Source organism: Pholcus phalangioides, unplaced genomic scaffold, assembly GCF_987345545.1.
Source record: "Pholcus phalangioides strain wild (caught in Gottingen) unplaced genomic scaffold, Ppha-v1.0 ptg000001l_1, whole genome shotgun sequence".
Taxonomy (NCBI): Eukaryota; Metazoa; Arthropoda; class Arachnida; order Araneae; family Pholcidae; genus Pholcus; species Pholcus phalangioides.
Window position 1 is genome coordinate 28,550,204 of NW_028301594.1, and position 16,080 is coordinate 28,566,283.

Consider the following 16,080-nt stretch of genomic DNA (forward strand, 5'->3'; position numbering starts at 1 on the left):
GACACTGACAAGTCACATTTTAGAAATTAAATACAAAAACGCATCCATGTAAAACGACAATATATAACATACATTATACATGAATGTGCTCAAGAGGCTTGCATTAATTTAGAAATGCGAGGTGGATGCGCGTTCTAGTAATGCGTATCTCTAGGAATGCACAGAAGGGCGAAACCCTTGGGAATGCGTGAGAGGTGTTTGCACTGTTAGAAATGCGTGAGAGGTGTTTGTACTCCTAGAAATGCGTGGCAGATGTGCGAGAAGTGTTTGTACTTCTAGAAATGCATAGAAGATGCGTGCACTCCAGGCTAAAATTGCGTAGGCGATTGCGCATCCATAGAAATTCACTGAAGGCGTTCGAAAAAACTGGAAATCCAAGAGAGAAGTCCGTTATTCCAGAAATACATAAAAGGTGTGTTCACTCCGTGAAATACTTAGGAAGCTTGCATATATTTAGAAATGCGTGGAAAGTGTTCGTACGCTCAGAAATACGCAGGCGGTTTGAATTCCCTAGAATCTTTAGAAATGCACAGGAATCATTCACACTTCCAAAAATAGTATAGGAAGCTGCGAAAAATCAGCGAAACAACAATGACACGTCACAATAGGAATTAAACACAGACCCCCTCGTAAAACGACAATATATATTTTATAATTGAATTAATTGACACGAAAGCAATAATGCACTACAACGAGAGAGAAAATAAAAATAAAAACAAATAAAAGGTATACAAATAGTAAAATCTAATTTTTTTTGATGCTAGAAAATAATGAGACATAGAGATAGTTTGATAAACATACACATTTTTTCGTTACGATCAAACTCGTTAATACGACCGAAAAAAATCGTAACTATAAGATAAATTCTGGGAATGAAATTTACAGAAAAAACAGTTTTTTTTGGTCGCAAAAAAACCCAGTTTTTGAACTGGACAAAAAACATCGATAAAGTTTTTTCTCAATCAATTTTTTTTTTAAAACTATATTTAACCAATACGAAGTCTTTCAGTCTTCTCATTGTTGTCGTTTGTGAATTGTTATTCTTTTCTTTTTGTTGTCGCATCACCGGAAACAATAAAACGACGACTCGTGATATAATGTCTTGAATTGTTGTTATTGTGACTGCAAATGATGATATGACACTTGTCTTTTGTGTGTTGCTGGCGATTGATCACACGTTCATCCAATGAGACAGCTTCAACAATGGAAAAAAGAAAGATTTATTAAATAATGTATTTTTTTTTCAAGTAATTAATTTCGAGGTTTGTTATCAATGAATGATTGTCGGAGAGGAATTTTTATTTAAATTTTAATATTTTTTAAAGTTAAGTTAGGTTAGGATTTTCTAGTGATGATTGTCATTATTGAGGTCTTATAGGATGGCCTTCGATAATTGTTTTTAAACAATGTTTTTGAATAATTGTTTTTGAATAATTGTTTTTGAATAATTGTTTTTGAATAATTGTTTTTGAATAATTGTTTTTGAATAATTGTTTTTGAATAATTGTTTTTGAATAATTGTTTTTAAACAATGTTTTTGAATAATTGTTTTTAAACAATGTTTTTGAATAATTGCTTTTAAACAATGCTTTTCAGTAACTGTTTTTTAAAAATTCTATCCACAATAAGTTTTTGAAAAATTCTATCCACAATAAGTTTTTGAAAAATGCTATTCATGAATTTTTTTTAACAATTGCTGGTCAGTATTTGTTTTTAAAAACTGCTTCTCGATAATTGTTTTTGTAAACGATATTTGATAAATGTTTTTAAATAATGCTCTTCAATAATTGTTTTTGGAAAATGTTATTCAATAGTTGTTTTTCAATAATCACAACAATGTTTTTTAATATTTATTTCCACACCTTTCACTTTTCGGGTGAATGCAATAGACCAGTGGTTCTCAACCGGGGGCTATATGGTCCCCTAGTGGTACTGGGATATTTCATTGGGGGGGGGGGCACGGAAGAAAATTGAGAAAGGGAGCCATGACAGGTGGTTTGGAGGGCTGCAGAGAGATGAGAAGAAAAATTAAGGGGTGTGAAGAAATTAAGCTTTTATATTAGTGACTACAATTACAGAATCCAACAAAACCATCCATAAAACCAGGGCCGTCTTAGGGCAAGGACCCACTCGGTGCTCACCGCCTACATTGTGCAGCAGGTTCCCTAGGATGGGGTTTTTCACAGGCCCCCGGCTAGATTTTTCAGACCCCTCCTCTATATAAAATTTATAGTGAGAAAAACAAAAAATGAAAACCATATCAGGCCACGGGCTGCAGCTCTGTCAGTCTCACTCTTGTAAGGGGGGTCATGCACGGGGGTCTTATGTCCATAAGTGACCCCACCTTATGATATTTTGTATAGTACAATGAATTTTGAAAATAATTAGGAAATATGTGGGCTGTTTATTTCCGGCTAAGTATGGGACTACCATAGCATCACATCACTTTGCCTAGGGCCCATGATGTTGAGACGGTACTGAATAGATTTCGGACTATTGGGGAGCTCAATAAATTCTAGGCCAGTGGTCTGGAGGCCAATCCTATTTGCAAAATTTCGTTCAGTATAAATTCACTGAAAAAATCGATTCAATACGTATAAAAGATCGTGCTTCTAGATGAGGGTCGAAGACTCTGCGTAAGACAGGGGAGCCACAGGAAAAAAAATACGGTTCAAAGAGGGCCACGGGCAAAAAAAGGTTAAGAAACACTGCACTAGACTACAAAGGCAACGAATATCTCAATCTTTCCTTGGAGCTCATGTGCATCTTCGAATCAGCCAGCTGTGAAAAACATTCGTATGGATTTCGATTCCCCGCACGGGCAGTTGAATTTTCTCTTTCCTAAATATGGAGGTTATAGCCATACGAAGGTTTGAGTGACGTTATCCGCGGATAGAAACATCTCAATGACTAAATAACGATTTTTAAACAACCACCTTATAAAGTAAACATTTTTCGATAAAAGAAAAGCTACATAAAAATTATGTTTTTTTCCATTTCTTTTAGTCACTCTCTCTCTCTCTTAAATAATAAGCCTTTCAATAATAATTGGCTTTAAACAATGGAATCTGCAATAAACCTTTCTTGAGCAATGCTGTCTAATAAAGATTTCTCGAACGTAACGCTTCACACAAACGCTTATTTTATTTTTTTATGCTTTCAAAACAACAACATTTTTCCTAAATACCCCCTTTTGTTGTTTTCTGTTTTAAGAACTTTATCTCATAATTTTTTTCCACATCTTAATTATACTTTCATTTCGAAATAATCGGTTTTTGACAAATTTTTGTTAGATTTTTTTGATCGTGTGCTAATGATTTTTGCGTTCTTAAAAAATGCTCTTATTTAGAGCTTTCACAACCATTAGGGGCCGTTCAAGTATTACGTCATCATCGATGGGGGGGAAGGGGGTTTCCGATTTGCTAACTTTTGATGACAAGGGGGGAAGAGGGGTTTGGATAATGCTTATGTCATCAACCGTCCTTTATGAAAATATGAAATATTTTTGATGGAATCTTACTCGGTGCGCCAAAAACGAGAAAAAACCTTTCGTTAGTTTGTGGGCACTTGAAGTAACATCCCCACCATTGATAAGTGCCCTACAGAGCCACTTTGGTGATCTCTAAATGTTTCGCGGATCTAGGTGATCTGGAAATGTATCCGGGCAGCTTAAGTGCTCTAGAAATGTGTCCAGGCCGCTTAAGTGCTCTGGAACTGTGCCACGCATCACGGAAATAATCTGAGAATGTGCCGCGGGTAACTTGAGTGATGAAGAGCCACACTGGGGGGGGGGCACTTAACTGCTCTAAAACTACGTCACATGTCACTCAAGGGATCTCTAAATATGTCACGAATCGCTTAAGTGTTCTGGAACTGTGTCCCGGGTCATTTAAGTGACCTGTAAATATGTCACGGGCCGCTTTAATGTTCTGGAATTGTACCACGGGACACTTAAGAGATCTGTAAATGTGCCGCTTAGTTCATTTTTACAAAATTAAGTTTGAAGAGGGCAGACCGCAACAGATAATCCCGAGGGCCATATTGGGTTCGCGGACCAAGGGCCTTTATGTGGATTTATCATTGTATGGCTTAGAGCGTGGGTCGCAATGAATTTATTAAAGATAAATTCTGAGTTCATATAGCCTTCGAAATGGCATTGAAATTAACAGAAATTGATTATAATAACATATAAAGGTATTTTCTTCCGAAATTTCAATTAAGAAAATTATTTTTTGCATTAAAAAAATAAATTTTTGATCGTGGGGAGGGGGCACGAGCTCCCTGTGCCCCCCCCCCCCGTGTACGTCTTGATCCCACCAGTATGCGTTAGGATTCAGAGTGGAAGAACTGATGAAGAAATTTTGCTGACAAGGGGGGGGGGGAAGGGGTCAAAAATGGCTAAAAATTTGCTTACGTAATACTTGAACGGCCCCTCAACTCTTCAAACAAATATTTGAATCAGGTCTTAAAAATCTAATTTTAATGATTAGGTTTTGAAGCTGATTCGAGAAATTCAAATAAATTGATTTTTTTCAAACCGAAAAATTGAGGTGAACAATCACTTTTTAACAGGATTTTTATTTTATGCTTTAAAATTTACTCACTTTTAGTCTTCTTGTCGATTCTTCGACGTTTCCTCGGTCGACGTGAGGAGTCATGGTGTAAGCTAACCGCTGCAATCGACAAAAGAGAAAAAATTAAAATTAACAGATTTTCTAAATTTTTGGAATATTTTAAAATACACACTCTTTTGGATCTCAAATATACACACACATATTTGATTTCATTGACAGGCAGGTGGCGGCTACTTTACGAAGCTTTTCGAATAAACGTCACAATAAACAAGAGTTGAAAGATCACTCGATAGAAATCAATAATGAAAGGGTCGATTTCACTGTGGAAAAGCGGAAGTTTAGAGGGACTTGTGCAGCCATGTCGATGATACAGGGTGTTCTGTTAATGGACCGACAAACTCAGAGGGTTGTTAGTAGGCATCAAGAGGAATAAAGATTGCAATGAAACGTGTTGTCGCAAACCACGTGGAGAGTGTGAAAATCGCGAAAAACGCATGCAGGCTCTGAGTCCAGAGAAGACGAAAGGTGGATGTCAGTTGATCGCTGAATGCGTTCGTGGCATCGCTCACCATATTTGACGTGCGTGCTCACCATATCTGAAGTGTGCCGGCCGCAGTGCAGCGAGGCATGTGGTTCATGCATGATGGTGCCCCTGCACATTTTTCAAGCGATGTGCGCAATCACCTCGATGCTACATACCCAAGGAGATGGATTGGACACGCGGGACCCGTTGCTTGGCCTCCACGTTCGCCGGATCTCAATCCGTGTGACTTTTTCCTATGGGGTCACCTTAAATCACTCGTTTATGCGACGCCTGTGGGCACACCGGAGGATCTCATAGTGCGGATTGTCGTCACTGCGGCAGACATCAAAAGCATAACTGGCATCTTCGAGCACGTCCGGGAATCGTTTTTACGTCGTTGTAGAGAGTGCAATGACGTCAGCGGCCGCCACACTCTTGTAATAATTAATAATATAAATCTTTTTGTAGTTGTTATTGTACTTTTTGTCGTTCCAGCGTGACATCGAAACCTGCATGCGTTTTTCGAGATTTTCACTCTCAACGTGATTTGCGACAACATGTTCCATTGCAATTTTTGTTCCTATTGATGTCTACTAACAACCCTCTGAGTTTGTCGGTCCATTATACCATGCATATTTCGCTGTGTATTATAATATACACATATAATATACATATATTATTATGATAATATATTTCTCTTGTATCTGTCGATATATTTCTCTGAGATGGGAAGCTCGTTGTGTCAAATGATTGAATATTTGTTCCATTGTACACCTGTTGGGAGACGTTTTAACGGAGAAATCGGCTCGCATTGGCGCCTCGAAGTTGGGGGAAACCACAGAAAACCAACTTCAGCCGATCATAACTGTGGCGATGGTGGTGTTCGAACCCGGGTCCTCGCGATGCGAGCCCGTCACTATGACCACTCCACCACCACAGCGGCGGCTCTATTACCTGCAATTATTATCATTTTTTTGTTTGAGAGGTTGGATGTTTTTAAAAATTAGGAAAGCATTCCTCTAGATTTCATTATTGATGATGGAAATTTGCACATGTGCGGATTATACAATGACACTTTAACTCAATGTTTTAGTATCTGTGGATTATACGCGGGAAATCACGGTGTTTTACAATATCACCCGGGGGAAAAAAATACAATTTTACCTCGGTGCAGCTCCCCTTGGCCCTGCAGAGTTTGTAGGCCGCAACGAGCGGAACCATCGAGACAGATGACAGAGCGAACAGCCAGCCTAGGCTGACGGCCCATTTCGGATAATAATAGTCTTGGTACTTGAGCGGTGGACTGCTGATGATGGCCGATACTATGACAGACTGAGTAAGAAAGAATTTGTATTGAGTTAGTATTATGGCGTCATTAACTTGAAACGAGAATATATTTTAAGAGAAAATAAATAAGTCCTCACATCACATAGTTTCGGTTTTCTTAGGAACCAGAGACTTACTATTAAAAACATGGGGCTGATGAACTTCCAACACAGCCTCCAGTAAACGCCAGGTTTAAACTCGAGCATTTCTCTTAGATTCTCCGAGAACACCCCGATTCCTACGTGAAGAAAACGTACAGTCATTTAGAAACCGTTTGAACCACGATGGGTATATTTAACACTTTAAGCAACAGCCAAAATCACTAAACCCCTTCAAAAATGCCTTTTTTTTTTAATGTAATAGGTTTTTTCCCTCGATTTCAGCAGGTGTAAACTAAGTCATTGAGAAATCAACTTTACAAAATATTCAGGATTGTGAATGATAAAACAAGAGGCTTTAAAGGAGGCGAGATATCTCGTCAATGCCGCTTAAAGGGTTAAAAAAAAATTCTTTTCCAATATTTCATTCAACTTGAACGATATTTTCCTGAAAGTTGAGAGAACTTGCGAGTTATTCAGACAAGAAGCAACTGCATTCTTTGGTATATAATGCTTTCTAGGAAATGGATATTTTCCTGGATAAAAAACTAATGTCGAGGTGAACTCGGAAAGAAAAGTCACTTGGTTTCCACCGGGACTCGAACTCAGGCCCTCTTGCCAGCCGGGGTAAGAAGGCTACCATCTACACCACTGGCGACACGACCGTGCCTTCGTTATTTCACGCACTGTGGCATGAGGCGCTGTTTTCTCAACCCTATCTCTTTCTTTCATAGAGAGAGGGAGATAGGACTGAGAAAAAAAGCCGTTTAGCTCTCTTTACTGTCCCACGTGGGGGCCATTTGCTAAAGTTAAGAGAGGCTACTAATGCCTCTACTTCAGAGCCTTACGCCACAGTGCGTGAAATAAGGAAGGCAGGGTCGTGTCACCAGTGGTGCAGATGCCACGAATCCGGGCTGGAAGAGATCTGGGCAACGGGATAAATCAAGTATCAAAGTTCTGGTGTTCATTCAGTGGTGTAGATGGTAGCATGTTTGCCCCAGTTTGCAAGAAGGCCCGAGTTCGAGTCCCGGCGGAGACTAGAGGACTTGTCTTTCCGAGTTCACCTCGGCGTAATGTCCAGAAAATATCTATTTGCTTGATATCTTGGGCTGATGGAAAAAGTCGTCTATAATGCTTTCTATTTGCAGGAGTGTCGAGAACTATCCGTATCACACCCAAGAGTTGTGCAGGAGGTTTTGCGTATCTTCAGAAATGTTGGACGCTTTCTCCACCCTTACATGCGTACGAAGATTGCGTACCCATTAAAATGCGTAGAACGCTTGCGGTCCCTAGAAATACACTAAAGACTTGCGTACCATTGAAAATTCGTGGTACAGTTACGTATTCTTAAAATGCGTAAGAAGTTTGCTTACTCCTTCTACATTGTTATGTAACTAATGTTTCGCAATTTTTTTTAAAAAGAAGTTATTTGTTTTCCCGATTATACTGATAATTTTACCTGCAACTGTGAATGGTCCGAATTACTGTAATGTATACCGATGGGACACTAGACTGGACATCTCAATGTATTTTAAACTTCCTCTTGTTGCCAGAAGATGTTCATTTTAGTATGATAAAAAGACATGCGCTGTGTTAAGAAAAAAAAAAAAAAAAAACTCCCAGAACTTTCGGGCTATCTAATGTCAATATGTATGGTGTTTAGTTATTCGGATTGCATTTTTTACGTACTTACCGTAGAACCAGGCTACTCCAATGGATTCGAACAGAGCTGAGAAAAGGAGCGAGATTCCAGCCGAGTACGTGTCGAACCAGTACATGGTGTAGCCACCTCCCTATTCCATAAACAAAAACTCATTGTCAAGTACCGTATGTTTATGAACATGATAAATATATAAATATGAAAGTATTCAATGATTTTGGGGAGGGTCAGAGATTTAGAAAAGGGAGGGAACATAAATTCACGGAAGCGCAAAAATAGGCAGAAGTTCAGAGAAACACCAAAGCAGGGGGCCAATTTTGAGGGCAAAAGGGAGGGGGGGGGGACAGAAATTCAAGGAAGGGCAAAAGGAGGCAGAAATTCGGGGTAGCACTAAAGGGGGAGGGGGATTCGGAAAAGGGACAGAAATTCAGGGAAGCGCAAAAAGGAGGAGAAAAATTCGGAAATGGGCAAAAAGAGGGGGGGGAGGGCGAAATTCGGGGAAGGGGGCAAGGTAGCAGAAATTCAAACAGGTGGTAGAAATGGTTTATTTAAGAGAAAACTATATAAGGGGCAGAAATTCAGAAATAGGGCAGAGGGAGAGAAAATTCAGAAAGTGCATGAAAAGACAGAAATTGTCCGGAAAAGATTCGGGGGCAAACAATTGAAATTACCGATTATCTGAATATATTATTGGGATTTTATTGAGCTAATCCGAAAAAAAAACATCGACATGATACCAGAACAGAATAGATATTTTGTAGTGGAGAGTTAAGAGTCTTGCAAAATTCCTTCCACAGCAATTGGTAAATTCAAAAAAAAAAAAAAAAATTAAAAGAGTAAATACTTTCTTTTAGAAAAGCCTTTAGGTAAGTAGGCTTGCCTTTGGCCAATATAGAACCCCTCCGCCTTTGGCCAATATAGACCCCCCCTCCGCATTTGGCCAATATAACTTCTCTTGCTCCTGTGACCTAGCATACACCATGGAAGATGGGAGATCCCTCTTTTAAAATACTCTATAGTGCATGAGTGTTAACCCTTCATTTGGCGGTGTGTTGCTCTCAATCAACATGGTTTTCTTACACGTATTTTTGAAGTGAAGGCATTTTATATTTTGAGCTCCTTTCAGCCTCGATGCTTCGAAGGCTCCTGAACATTTTATTTTTATTTGTGAGCGGTTCATGAAATACCTATAATTACGAGCAGGATGTCTGAAAGGTTCACGTCTCCTATTTTTTGACAAGAAAAGTAAGAACGATTTTTGAGACTCCTGCATTCTGGAGGGAAAAAAACCATTTGTGGAGGAGACATTCAATATTGCTGTGCATTCTGTATCAATAATGAGATTTGTCATTCTATCATTCTATTCAACAATGATAGGAAAGTAACTTTGCAAACAATAAATAACATTTTTTAAACTATTCAAATCTATGTAAATCATATGAATACAGTGTATTCCTGAAGTACAACATCCCATATTTTTTTTTAATATTGTCAATATTTTTTTTTTCTGTCATGTAATAGCATTCAGGTCACCCCTTATTAGCTTAATATAACCCCTCAAAAATTTTCTCTTCTTGACATTTCAATGCTTGCCAATCAAAGGGTTAAATCAAGAGTGCTCAATCTTCGGGGGAGTGCGGGCCTCTTCATTAGTATGAAAAGGTGTCGCGGTTCACTTAAGTGATCTGGAACTGTGCCGTAGGTCACTTACGTAATCTATAGAATTCTCCGCGAGCCACACGAGTGATCTGTAAATGTGCTCGTGGGCTGCTTCAGTGATCTGGAACTGTGTCGCGGGTTACTCAAGTGATTTGTCAATATGCTGCAGATCAGTGCTGTAACTAGGCAGGTGCAACAGGTGCACTCGCACAGGGCCCCACTTGGAGGAGAGGGGCAAAATGGGCCATTCTGGGTCCAAGGATGGACCAAAAGAGATCTAAATGCAAATTCTTGTACGGGGCACAGGAATGGCTAGTTACGGCACTGCGTCAAGTGATCTGAAAATGTGCCGCTTGGTTTATTCTTAGAAAATTAGGTTTAAGGTTGCGGGCCAAATAAGATGACTCCGAGGAGTATGGGTTGAATAATAATATATCTCAGGAAACGTGCAGAAATGAATGTCTATTCATTCCTATTTATATAAAATTTTCGAGATATACATGAGGCAATAATAAAAGAAGAAGAAAGTTATGAATCGATTGCGGGGCTTGTATATATATGGTCACATCACGTGATTAATTATTGGTTCCGTCTGGTGTAATCTCGTCGACATGAACTCTGGAGATCAGCTCTAAAGATACGATTAAAAGGAAAAGTTTCCGCCGAAGAACAAGAAGTGGATTTCGGGGCGTCCATTCAAAAGGGCGATGAAGGAGAATCGCCGAATAGAGATTCTCCGAATAGAGATAAGACGCGAAATTGCCGCCGCTGCAAAACCGACAGAAAATCACGTCGTCGTCGACGTTGTTGATGTCGGGGTGTGTCCTAGTTTCGGTCTCTTAATTATTTTGACTTCGGCTGAACTTTTAGACTCGCTCGGATGATCGATACTATCGCTTTCAAGCGAAATGTCTTGTGTGTGTGTTCGGCCGTTTCCATTAACCTTCACCGACCACAGATATAATAAAAAATCACTACGATTATCCATCTGAAACGGACATTATGAGCCGATTGGAAAAGTTTTTCCTGTTTCAATTGGAAACCATTTAAACGGATTCCCTCCGAAAAGTTTAAATGTTGTAGCGCGTTGCTCTTGACCGTGGCTGACATTATTCGCGTTATGGACTCTTGATATGACTTGAAACAAGGTTGCTCAACATTTAGGAGAGTTCGGGGCCATTTCATTGGTTTGAGGACGGGTCGCGGGTCACTCATTAAATGGTTTGGGAAAGCGCCGAAGGTCACTTAAGTGAACTGGAAATATTCCGCGGACCGCATGAAGGATCTGGAAATGTGCTGTGGGGCAATTTGATGATTTGGGACTGTACCACGGGACACAAGTGACGTGTAAATATGCCGTGGGCTGCTTAATGTGTTCACTCAAATGTTCTAAAAAAGTGCCGTGGGTCACTTAAGTGCAATGTCATCTTAAAGTATGCTCCCAAGGAGCTTCAAATGAACAAGGGAAACTCACAAATATGAGATCTGGTTGAGAATTTGCCACGCAGGGTCGCAGATAAATCACTTTCAGGTCCATGGCACTCTTAAGACTGCCTTGCTTAGGTGCTCTGGAACTGTGCCGCATGTTTCTCAAGAAATATTTAAATATGTCGCGAATCATTTAAGTGATCTACTACTTTTCCGCGCACAAATTCCGGTCATATCCCATTCGGCAATTTCCTACCGGTAGAGTTGGGTGGAGAATGAAGGCGCCATCTATCGGTGTTCACCCCCAGGGTCAGTAGTTATTGTTCTAATAGTTATTGGTAGTAATGTTGAAGTGGAAAATGAATATTATTTTGAAGGATATTTTTGGTAATTCATACATATAATGAATATTTTCCCAAGTAACTTCTAAGGGGGCCCCATTCAAGTATTACATCAGCAGATATTTAGCCTTTTTTGACCCCCCCCCCTCCCGTCAGCAGACTTTCTTCAGCTCTGCCACCCCTACGGAAAGGTTTTTCTTGTTTTTCGCATTTCCAGTAAAGATGAAATTAAGAATATTTCATATTTTTAATAAAGTGTGGTTGATGACGTAAGCATTAGCCAAACCCCCCTCCCACCCCTTGTCATCAAAAGTAAGCAAACCGAAACCCCCCTATCGCTACTGACGTTATACTTGAATGGCCCCTAAAAAGAGAACCAGGAGAAGAACAGCCAAGAAATTCCCTCAGCTGGAAGTGTATGATCTAAGATATATCTCAAATGATTTCTATATCATGGATATTTTCCAAGTGATTTTTAGATAGTATGTATATTCCCAAGTAATTCCAAACCATGGAAATTTTATAGGTAATTCCTAAATAATGGGTATTTTTCCAAGAAATTGATATCATTATAACACCATGAATATTTGTTCAAGTAATATTTTCCCAAGCGATTCATAAAACAATTATATTTTCCCAAGTGACAATGGATATATATATTATTGTTCTTTTTTTAGTTATTCCTAGATAATGGGTATTTTTCCAAGTGATTCCCTCTTACACAAAGGATATTTTACCAAGTGACACTAAGATATTATCAGAATTGTTTCCAGACCATACATATTTTAACAAGTGATTCCTACACCATTGCATTGGTATTTCCCCAAGCGACTCCTAAGCTAGAACAGCAATGTAAATAGTTAATAATAGTAAGATTGCATATTGTATAATATTGTAACATTTTATATCGAAGGTTTCCTAGAACATAGATATTATTGTTAAGGGTTTCTCGCGAATGTTGTGAACTCCAGGACTAATAAAATGTCGGAAACAACTTTGGATAGAATGACTCGTTGACCATGGATATATTTCAGATGATACCAAAAACATGTGTGTGTATGGTTCTCTAGAAAGCAGATAGTACCCCAATTGTGTTCCATAAAACTTCAATATTGTTTCAAGGCCTTACTACCTTAAAACAGGGGTAATATTTCAAGAATGCTTCAGAATATGGATTTTTACCAGTAAGAAAGAGTTCGAGAAGCGCTGCTGTATATAATACATATATACTTAAGCTCCCATACAGGTATGTACCACATGCATTAAGGGTAATTCTTCAGAAGAGATTATTCGAGGGCATGTTGGTATAACTTACCCTAGTGACGTTGATGAGTGCCATACTAAATGAGGTGAAGAGGACAAATGCGGTGAACACTTCTCGGCTGAACCTCCAACGGCTGAAGAAATCCTTGTACTCGTCCATGAGACCCGTTATGACAGATTCCAAGCCACCCATCTGCGAATAAAACAGTTCTCATTATCCACTAGTCTGTATTGAAGAGTAAAAGCTCGATTTGCGTTTGTACTTATTACCCTTCTATTACATTAGATTTAAATGAAGAGATTTTAGAATAGAAGATTCGCGATTTTAAGTTGTTCGATACGTAAGTATCCGATTGCTTACCGCACTGTCCAGTCCGAGGCTCAACAGCATGAGGAAGAAGAGAACGGCCCAGAAGTGTCCTCCTGGAAGTGTGGCTATGGCTTCGGGATAGACTTGGAAAACGAGCCCGTGTCCGTCGATGGCGACATCTTTGATGGGAACGTTGTGCTTATGAGACATGTAACCGAGGAAAATGAATATCACAAACCCGCTGTAGAAGCTCGTGAAGCTGTTCACAGCCGTAGTCAGGATACAATCCCTACACGGTAAAACCATCCACACAATTAATTAAACGAGGGTTGCACTTGATGTTTCAGAAAAGAAAAATGATAACAAAAATTCATTACATAAAAACAACGAAATTCTCTGTCAACCGCGATTCCTCAAATTTCTTACGTTTGCGGCAGTCTTATGAATTTTTAGTATTTTAGTAAAGAGCCTAATCCAGAGCCACTCTTAGAGGTTCTGCGACAGGTGAGGTTGCGCGCCGTGTTTTATGAGGGGGGGGGGCACATTGAGTCTTTTATAAGTTTTGAATTTCCACCATATCTGGATTTTTTTTCAATTAATTATAAATTTCCACCATATCTGGAATTGCTTTTTAATAAATTCTGAATTTCCGTCAATTGTGGAATTCTTAACTTCAATCATCTTTGGAAAGATGAATTATCGTCATTTTTCGAGTTCTGAAAATTTTCATAAATTCTGAAACTATTTCTTTCATTTATTCCAAAACTATTTTTTCTTTAATTTATTCTGAATTTCCGTGATTTTCATTTTCTGAATTTTCGATTCCCTTCTTTTACAGAAGAGAAAAATCGGTCTGAATGCGTATAGTGAGGTCGAGCCTGGCCTAATCTCTTGGCCAGGGGGTTCTTAACCTATGGGTCGCGACCCGAACTTATAGATTAGCAGGAGCTTCCTAGACGAGTCGTTCAAATCCATTTACAGTCTATTTATTATAAATGCATTGCGCAGGGCCGTAACTAGGATTTTTGCTGCCCGGGGCAAACATTATTTTGCCTCCCCCACAACTTTAATATTCGATAATTTTGTAACGGTGTTCTTTGTTTCCACCTAAAACTTTCGCACCCTAAAGTCAGCAGCCCGGGGCAATTGCCCCCGGTTCCGGCCCTGCATTGCGTCACTGGCTTCATTAATTTCGAAGAACAGAGTCCCATGGGAGGTGGCAAAGCTGATCTTGTTGATTTTGGGACGTGCCTGAGAAAGGTTAGAAACCCCTGAATTAGCTCATCCCAGTGAATAGATAACTCATCCCCCATGAAAAGGAAGCTCGGGTTCGAGTGCCAATCACTCATTTACTAGATGGCAGCAACAATGTTATTCAACAAATGGATATCTCATTCTCAATCTTGAGTGAAATCTTACAATGCGCTTCTGTAGTATTGAAATGTCTGTTGAAGATCATTCGAATTGCAGATTTCACTCCGGTAAGACGCGTTCGCTTCTGGCCTCCAAGGAAAGGCCTCTCTTTGAGGTCTAGCCTAGACTGAAGTAAGTATAACAGTTTCTTGGGCTTGGGGATTGACATGGTTAGGTAGCTATGGGAGGATTTCCCAATGTTTTCGTTTGACTTTTTTGTGGCTTGTTGTCTTCCCTGTCAGATGGGGCTCAGCTCTGCGGATCAGCGAGGTACCGAGTTCGCTGACCACCTGGCTGGTTGAGTCGAGAACCCTTTGTGTTCTCGAATATCTCTCGCATCATTGGAGGTCAGTTGCTCAGCCACTTACACTTGACATCGGCGTGGCAATGGTAACACGGGCTAGTGTCTTCTAGTCATTGTGCCAGTTGGTGCCGGGTTTTGAGGAGGTGGGTTTACTGACCCAGAGCTGAGTTCAAATCATTTAATTCAAAACTATACGCAAATTTACACATTTAAAATACGTGATTCCGTAGCAGAGGCCGATTACACATACGCTTAATGCACCGGAAGACTTCTGCCCGGGTGCCCGTGATACTGTTTAGACCAGTGGTAATTGACATTTGGAAGCTCGCGAAACGGTTGATTTTCTCTCGTGAGTGGAAAGTCCGGCCAGGCACATGACTGATTGGGGATATAAACGGGGAAAAAATAAATCGGCGACTCATTCATTCTTGAGCTACGGGTCCCGACCTACAATTGATTCGCAGGGGAATCCAAGATGTGTCGCACAAATCCACAAGTCCAGCTATACAAAAATGCACTTATTGCGTCATTGGTGTTACTAATTTCGAAAAACAGTCCCATGGGCCACGTAGCCGATTTTTTTGTTAATTTTGGGTAGCGGCTGGAAAAAGGTTAAGAACCCCCGCTGCTCTAGGCACTCTGTAATACATTCTCGATTGCCGTGATAAACGAGTTGAGAATCGCAGCACTTCCGATTTTCCCTGAGTACTTTAATTCCCGAAACATTTCGCGATACTCTTCATCGATCTCTCAGCAACGTAGGCCTTAGGGGGCGACCCGGTTTATCGATCACTGTCTTATACGAAGAGAATTCGGGGTGTTTTTCTGTAAAAAACAGTTTTCTTGTAGTTTTCCAACCGATCTCCCATTTAAAGAAGTCTCTCCCAGAGACCGCACGCACGTACGCGCTCACATACAACCAGGGCTACAACATTTGAAATCCACCCATGGCACAATAAGCACGATTCAGAAGAAGAAAATTGAAACCATGCTGAGTTTTCTTCTTCTGAATTCGGAAGCCACTACTCGAACACATAACAAGCACATTCCTAAGAAACAAACTTCCTATTTGGTTCACAACACAAATACATACATTCCAACATGTACTCATTCATTAGCCATTCCTTAGAGAAATGTTGAGATTTTTAGTTCTTCCTTATTGTTAAGGGAATCAAAATAAA

General features: G+C 39.7%; 1 protein-coding gene across 1 annotated transcript in view; it reads right to left on the reverse strand.

Moving 5' to 3' along the window:
• Positions 1–636: 636 nt before the first annotated feature.
• Positions 637–16,080, reverse strand: part of LOC149090277 (sodium-dependent dopamine transporter-like) — a 67,743-nt gene continuing 52,299 nt past the window's right edge. The window contains exons 9-15 of the mRNA XM_089233759.1: positions 13,234–13,471; positions 12,925–13,065; positions 8,215–8,314; positions 6,561–6,661; positions 6,262–6,429; positions 4,605–4,673; positions 637–1,195 (exon numbers count right to left, since the gene is read on the reverse strand). Of these exons, the coding sequence (XP_089089885.1) occupies positions 1,172–1,195; positions 4,605–4,673; positions 6,262–6,429; positions 6,561–6,661; positions 8,215–8,314; positions 12,925–13,065; positions 13,234–13,471 (841 nt within the window). The 3' untranslated portion in view covers positions 637–1,171. The remainder of the gene's footprint in view (positions 1,196–4,604; positions 4,674–6,261; positions 6,430–6,560; positions 6,662–8,214; positions 8,315–12,924; positions 13,066–13,233; positions 13,472–16,080) is intronic.